This window comes from Ochlerotatus camptorhynchus, unplaced genomic scaffold (genome assembly GCF_037179485.1).
Source record: "Ochlerotatus camptorhynchus isolate MF236.1 unplaced genomic scaffold, CSIRO-AGI_Acam_v1.1 ptg000066l, whole genome shotgun sequence".
Lineage (NCBI taxonomy): Eukaryota > Metazoa > Arthropoda > Insecta > Diptera > Culicidae > Ochlerotatus > Ochlerotatus camptorhynchus.
Window position 1 is genome coordinate 2,961,663 of NW_027040556.1, and position 7,981 is coordinate 2,969,643.

General features: G+C 41.5%; 2 protein-coding genes across 2 annotated transcripts; one reads left to right on the plus strand and one right to left on the minus strand.

Annotated features, from left to right (window-relative positions):
* The first annotated feature begins 984 nt into the window (after window positions 1-984).
* Window positions 985-1,635, plus strand: LOC135697055 (guided entry of tail-anchored proteins factor 1). Its single transcript, XM_065216641.1, has 2 exons — window positions 985-1,126; window positions 1,185-1,635. Exons 1-2 carry the CDS (start codon window positions 1,058-1,060, stop codon window positions 1,608-1,610), a joined length of 495 nt encoding a protein of 164 aa, XP_065072713.1. The 5' UTR covers window positions 985-1,057; the 3' UTR covers window positions 1,611-1,635.
* GatA (glutamyl-tRNA(Gln) amidotransferase subunit A, mitochondrial) lies at window positions 1,626-3,337 on the minus strand. The gene is made up of 3 exons (XM_065216640.1): window positions 3,238-3,337; window positions 2,692-3,182; window positions 1,626-2,629 (listed from the first exon to the last, which is right to left on the minus strand). The coding sequence occupies exons 1-3, from the start codon at window positions 3,268-3,270 to the stop codon at window positions 1,663-1,665; spliced, it is 1,491 nt and encodes a 496-aa protein (XP_065072712.1). The 5' UTR covers window positions 3,271-3,337; the 3' UTR covers window positions 1,626-1,662.
* Window positions 3,338-7,981: the final 4,644 nt, after the last annotated feature.

A 7,981-nucleotide genomic window follows, 5' to 3' on the forward strand; every position in this document is an offset into this window, starting at 1 on the left:
CCGGAGCTTCGCTCCATCGAGAAGTACTGGGCGATTATGAAGCAGCACCTTCTTAAACGACCTAAGGTAGTGAAGACAGTCGAGGAACTGAAGAAAGTATGGGTTTACATGCAAAAAACGGTTGATTCACAGGTTGTGCAGAATCTTATGGCCGGGGTTAAGGCCAAGGTGCGGGCATTTGCGTATGGACTGTAAATAAAATACGAGTAAAATGGTAAAATGAAGTTTAATAGTTTTTTCTCAATCCCTGAAAATTTGATGGCAATCGGATGAAAACTCGAATTTTGCGAATCAATTTTGTGTGTGGCAATTTCATCGTGGACACGCTTTATGTGTGTATTTACAATGGATCAATGAAAATGCTGAGTTTTTGACAGAACTATGCTGTGGCTACCACAGTATTTTACATTTGATCGTCCATATACAGTAGCGCCAAAAGCATGCTGTGGTGGTTTCAAAACTTGACCATCTAAAATGATCGATTCAGCTGATTTATGAAGTTGATCGCCCCTCGGTGCGATTAGCATGGTTCAAACTAATAAGTGTTCAGTTTAAAATCGGCTAGATTTCCAGGTATTCTACGCTTGATTTCAAAATAATTACATGAATTATACTTCAAAATACCATTTATTTATGTGATATTTTACGTTACATACACAACCGAAGGATTGACCTCCCTAATAAAAAATAACCATAAACGAATGATAACCCAAATCATTGAACTATTCCATAAATGGTTTGGATGATACCCAGAACACGTCGTTAAGCAAATTAACCATACAATTTTTATTAGGGCTGATTGCATGATTGTGTAGATTCAACTTATTTTTCTTTTTTGTGTAGCAGGTTCTTGTGAGCGTTGGTTCGTTTCCACTGTTTCCCTTTTTCCTACCCCCCAAAAATGTTTGAAAACCACCGCGGTTCCATAACCGAACAGGCCCTTTCCAAAAAGCCTCCCGTTCCCCTTTTGTTTTGAAACAGCAACCAAAAAGTAAAAAGTTGAAATTTTTCGACGAGTATAATTAATTTGAAAAATCCTTCATTTAAACAACCAAAGATGTATCTGCTATTCGTCGTAAGCACAATCTGTTTCCTGATGGCCTTTTCATTAAAAATTTCCAAACTGGTAAGTCCCCAACATATCGGCCAAAACAAAAATTCACCGTAATCCGAATCCTTCGCAGATCCTGATTGTAATCCTCCGGGAACCGGCGGAACTGCTCTCGCTCCGTGCAACCAGCGAAAAGATCCGCCGAGAGCTATCGAAAATCTCCATGCGCGACAACTACATCGAGTATGTCCAAACTGAGCGCAAGCTGGTTCAGCTAGAGAAACGGATGGCCGAACTACGGGACGGGTTCAACGGGCGCAAGGTAATCTACGAATACGGCGTCCAGTACGGATTGTACGCGATCCTGACGCTGGGATTGATTATCGTTTCGATTGGCTATCGGTACACACCGGTGGTGGTGTTCGGGAAGAATTTCAATTTCGAACCGTTCGAGAAGGTGCTGAACTTCCCCACCGGAGTGCCGAATGCCGTTTCCACCGTATTCTGGATTGTAGTGAACAATTTCGTGGCTCGAACCGTGGCCGGCTATGTGAAGTAAATAAAACTGGTGGAATGTAAGTAAAGGGCTGTTTACGTAACTATTTTTGCGTTTAATTGTCTAGGTAGTTTCTGTCAAACTTAACTTGATCTTCGATCCATTTGGCGACCTTGAAGATTCGCTTTTCGGAAAAGTTAGGTGCCATTAACTGCAAGCTGATGGGTAGTTTTTGTTCCGAAAGCCTTATCGGTAGCGAGAGGGCCGGAATGCCTCCCATATTGGCCGGTTGGGTGCAGAAGTCCTGAACGGCACACTGATCTCGATTATTGCTTTGGACAAATTCCGAATACCGAGGAGCGTCGCTCAAAGTTGTTGGCGTTAGAAGGATGTCCACCTCTTGAAAGGCTTGGTCAAAATCGTTGGCAATTTGCCGTCGAACTTTCAGAGCTTTTTCGAAGTATTTATCATAGTTTCGTCTCAACAGAAAGAAATTTCCTGCCAAAATTCGGTTCTTAACGACTCCATTGAATCCTTCCGCTCGTGACTTGGCATAGAGCTGTTCCGTGCTGGCATCCTCGTCAGAGCGATGACCAAATTCGATTCCGTCGTAACGAGCCATATTGCTGGCAACCTCGCACTGATTCAGAATCGAGTACACGAAGATTGACGCGGATGTGTAAGGAAGGGAAATGGCTTTGACGGTCGCACCTGCATCTTCCAACAAGTCAGCGACTTTGGTCCAGGTGCTTAGCACTTCATCCGACAGGCCTTCGCAGTGGTACTCAATAGGAATTCCAACTTTAAGTCCCTTCAGGCATATGCTGGCAGCGTCTGGGATGGAGATGGGTTTGAAGAAACTTTTGATAGTGGTGGAATCCCGGTCATCTGGTCCAGCAATCGTATTGAACACGGCCAGACAATCGTCTACGGTTCTGGTGAGAATTCCGGGAACGTCCATCGAATTAACCAACGGAATTAAGCCATGTCTTGACAGCAGTCCATAGGTAGGTTTAAGTCCTACGACTCCACAATACGAAGCAGGATTACGAGTCGAACCTCCGGTGTCCGATCCTAGTGCCCTGAAAATTACAAACTTGCGTCATGCTTCCCACTATTCTATTCCAATTGCACTGTAACTCACGCAAAACAAATCCCCGAGGCCACAGCGACCGCGGACCCCCCACTACTTCCCCCAGCAATCCGATACTCATCACCATCCACATCTGCACTCCAGCAGTTCTTCGTGGGTCCAAAAATCGAATCCACCGTTCCCGAACCCATCCCGTATTGATCCAAGTTGGTCTTTCCCACCAGCACGGCCCCGGCCCGTTCCAGTCGCTCATAGACAGTTGCATTATACATCGGGACGAAACTTTCCAGCATCCGAGCGGCACAGGTCGTGGGTATGCCTTTGATGCAGAAGTTATCCTTCACGGCAATCGGGGCACCGTCCAGCACGCCTAGAGGTTTACCCGCTTTGTAGCGGGAGGAGGATTTTTCCGCCTGGACCAAGGCTTTCTCCGGAGACGTTCGGATGAACGCATTCAGGTGTTTGAGGCGATCGGTTAGTTGAAGTGTCTGCTCGGTTGTTGAAAACGGCTCGAGCGATCGAGTACGGAAACATTCTGAAAGCTGCAATGCGAAACATAGTTTGATTTGTTGAGTGCTAAGGATATTACGGACTTACCTCCTTGAGCTTTAGCGGTAACCGACGGTTCATTCAGTTATTTTAGACGGTTATTGTTGTAATAATCACTTCTGAGCCGGTAAATGCATTCGACGACAAAATTTGTTTACATCATCGCACCGCAGCATGAGTGCACAATAACCACCCACCGCCACCCACAAATGTTGACACATTGGTGGTGATTCGCTTTCCTCCTGTTCCATGTAAAGCCCTACAGTAAAAGTATGGAAGTCTGTCAAAAGTTGTTCCAATCGAACCGTCAAAATGCACCGCTTTGCTCGATTGGAACAGCTTTTTTTCAGTTTTGTGGTGACAGTCGTCCATACTTTTACTGTAGGGCTTTAGTTCCGTGTATCTCCAATTCTGGATCAACAATAGAAAAGGGCCCATCAGCATTTGTAAACAAACCGTTCCAAAGCCCTTTACTCACAAAGCAAAGGCCACCCACGCAAACCAACACCATCATCAGATAGCGGAAACTTCTACCTACACGATGATGGTGTTGGTTTGTGTGGGTGGCCTTCGCTTTGTGAGTAAAGGGCTTTGGAACGGTTTGTTTACAAATGCTGATGGGCCCTATTCTATTGTTGATCCAGAATTGGAAGATAGCACGCTATTTCAAAACTACCCAAATTTGGGAAGAATCCATCCAGATCGGTCAAAACTGAACCTACCCAAAAATTTGTAAACTATGTTGGGAGAGACAAGTTGACAAATTAACAACGTCGATCGGATTTATGTCGATGTTGTTCATTGTAAACTGTGTTGGGTCCCATATTTTGGTAGGTTCGGTTTTGACCGATCTGGGTGGATTCTACCCAAATTTAAACTCCACCCAGATCGTTCAAAACTTCGTTCAAATCTTCCAATTGGAAAAATATTATGCACGTTCCTTAATTTCCACTTTCATCTTGGTGAAAATCGCACATATTTACCATTTTCTGAAAAATGCAGCTGCGCAGGAGGTAACCTCTCCCTGTGGGTGCAAACTTGTTATGCATAATTTGCCATGAAAACATCTCCGATCCATACCGAAATAATAACAAATAGTTTTCAAACACGTTTTCTTACACGATTCAAGCAAAAGTTTCCACGGGAAATTATTAGTTTTTCTTTATGAACCGATTTGCCCCAAAAAGCGTCTGTTTTACTTGGAAAATTTGGAAACTATCCTCCTTCTAGTAGTTCTCACTTCGAAATGTAGGTGGCGAAAGCTTGGAAAAGTTTCACTGCAAGACGCCAATAACAAAAATAATGACTTTTATCTGAATATCAGCATAAGAAATTCTTAATAAGAAATCATAGATTTCATTGGACACATAACGTTCCTGTGATTTAGTGGTGCAATTTCCAATCACATGAAAGTTATGTAAAATTCACACGGATATTTTTGGTAACTAATTGTTCTTCTTCCGGTGTGGTTCTGTACACGCTATTTCAAAACTATCAAAATTTGGGTAGAATCCACCTATCTGGGTGGATTCTACCCAAATTTGGGTAATTTTGAAATAACGTGTAAGATGTGCAACGCCAGCGCCATCAGGTTGTCAAAGACCGTTTTTAAGAGCAACCGTAACGGTCGTTGTCATTTGCGCGACTATTTTAACAGCACACAGCGCTCTCATTTTAGTTTAGTCACTCTTCTCCACACCGGTCGCTGCTATCGCGGTTATCAATTTACTCGCCATAGTTCGTACCGGTAGTGAGAATTTTGACATTTCTACGAATAGCAGCCTTTCTCCCGCGCTGCTATCGCGCTGCTAAATTTGGTAACGCGCTTCTCACCGAGAAGCCGACTGCTATTTTAGTTACTCGTATGGCAACCCCCGATACGGTAGCTGCGCTATGATGAGGGCTGCTAAAATGAGTTTAGCAGCGAACCGTTACGGTTGCTCTAAATGAGGAAGCCGGCGCTGATGGCGCTTAAGTCGAATAGGAATCGTTACACTACACTGAAAACAAAACTAGCTCAGATAGTGAGTAGCTTTTACTTAGTTATGAGTAGCTGTTACTCATTTGTATGGAGAAATAGGACGTCGGCTCTACTCACTGCAAGGGATATTAAACTCTGCACACCCTAATTCGTGCCAAAAGATTCAGTTGTGCCGAAAGCTGTGCCAAGCGCTGTGTCGAACGTGCCTATCAAGGTCAATCAAAGTGTGCCTATCAAAGTGTCAATATTTCATGAGTTTGGCAGTCCTGATAGCAATGATTTTTATGATTGTGTTTACATTCTCAACTTATCTGATCGTGGCAAACATTCACCAAAAATGAGCCTTGAACTGAGCTGTCAAATTAACCGGGTTGTCAAACACAGAGATGCAAGATTTACAGACATGTCTGTGAATTTACAGACTTTTTTTTTTCACAGACTTTTGTAATCTAGGGAAAAGTTTAAAATTTATTTGATGACACTGTTTTACACCTTTAATCAAATTACACGTGCGGTCCCAGACAACCAGAAGTCGTATAACAATGTACAGACACTAGCGTAAATTGCTACAGTTTAAGTCAAAATCGCATATAAGAATGGCATACTTCGCATTATGTTTAAGTTAAATCGTATAGAATGCATATTTCCGACTTATATGCGATGACTCATTTTTCACAAATAAATCAGATTACATCGTAAGACTTCTCAAACTTAATTTTTTATTACAGATTAAACCGTATATGATGTTAAATCAACTCGTTTAAAATTAAATTAAAATATGCACGTATATGGCCTCCGCTTTTGTACGTATAAGCCATTTCTTTGCATTCTATACGAATTGTTTGTTTGTATATATGTTTGTATATCACGAAAACAACTTTGAATATTCGTGCATTCTGGTTGTCTGGGATGCATTTTTCAACAAGCATTAGAAATTCGCGCGTTTTCAAATCCACCACACGAATGAGCTGTCACTGTTATAGATGGTCATAGTTCTAGATAGAGTTGGAATAAGGGCGTAACAGCTTTTGTAAACAATGATTTCTCTCGAAGTTTTTTAGGCATTCAAGGCACGGGTAGGGGACGTCTTACCCTACCTGTTGGTGATGTTGATTTTCGTGGGCGAGCCTTGACTTTCAAGAAATCATCGAAAGAAGGTATTGTTTACAAAAGCTGTTACACCCTAATTCCAGCTCTATCTTGAGTTGTAGACCTGTCAATGTGCTGCCATGTTGTATCCAAAACGAACATTTTCCATACGATTTGACGGTTTGTTTGGATACGTCAACTCACGTTGGCCGGTCTATAACTTGACTGCCCTAATAAAAATAACCATAAAAGAGAGCTTAACGACGTGTTTGGGGTATCATCCAAACCATTTGTGAGATAGTTTACCCATTCGGGATACAGTTCGTTTATGGTATTTGTTTATTAGGGTGTCTATATAGTCACTGTCACTGAAAAATTCAAATGTGCGGAATCCAATGTGCGATCAGGATAAAATTTAATAGCGTCATATGGGAGAAAAGTTCAAACAAAATGGAAGTGGTTTCACTTAAATCGGTTCAGCCATATCTGCGAAAATTGAGTGATTTACACTCATATGAACTTACATACATACATACATCTGCTTTGATCGACTCTCTTCATCGACTTTCTCTTTCGTTAATAACTTAGCTGCAAATTTCCTGTTGTATTTGACGATTTGGACGATAGATAGAAACCTCTTTTATCATGGTAGTGGCAAAAATAGCACGAAAACTGTTGGAATTGAGATTTTCACGTCCGGTTGTATTGGTGCTATATGTGAGAGCGTGCTAGTGAATATCCGAAGAAAATACATAAAAAATCGATGTCAAACTCATTTTGACAGGTCTACTTTCATACATTTTTTAGGTTAGAAGAAAAAATCGGCTAAGTCCACGTAAACAGTACCACTAAACTGTCATCAGATTGAGGTTAAGGTTCAACGAACCATCATTGTTTTTTCAATCATTATAAAAAAAAATCAAAAGCAGTTTTTTCGTTCAAATTCAAAATTCTGCCAACGAAAATGTCATCATTGCATTCTACTGGCCTATCGGAGCACAGTGATGACATTTTCATTGGCAGAATTTTGAATTTGAACGAAAAAACCGCTTTTGATGATTGAAAATTCAATGATGGTTTGTTGAATCTTAACCCCGACGGTGCAAAACCTAATAGCCGTGGTTATCAAAAGAGAATAGATTTCTCTGACGTTTGTGAAATAAAAAAGTCGACAGTGAGCATGCATAAGGGCGTATACGCGATGATCGATTCTCTTCATCGATTTTCTCTTTGCATTGCTACAGCTAAGCGAAATAATTTTCAAGAATGTGTTCAATGCAGAGTTGTAACAGGTTGTATTGGCTATCAAAAGCAACAGCAAACGCACCGAGAAATGTTAATTCTAGTGAGTTGTTAACAAAAGAGAAAATCTACGAAAAGAATCGATCATCGCGTTTACGCCCTTATGCATGCTCACTGTCGAAGTCGAGGTCGAAGTATTATACCACAGACAGACATACAAATTAGTACTGTTGTACCATAGAGGTAACTCTAAGACTAGAAGGTCCCGAAATAACGTGCTCAACTTTTTGGCTCAGCTCTGGTACTCTCTTCGGTCCCAAGCTAATGATTCACCCCTCGAAAAACCAATAACCCATCATTTTATCTGTCAAACTTTCATAGCGAATCAAAACAAACATTGCGTAGTACTAGAATTTCGACTAGAATAGGGTACGTTAATCGTTTGCTTGGGACCAATAGGCTACTAAAGTGGTGAGCCAA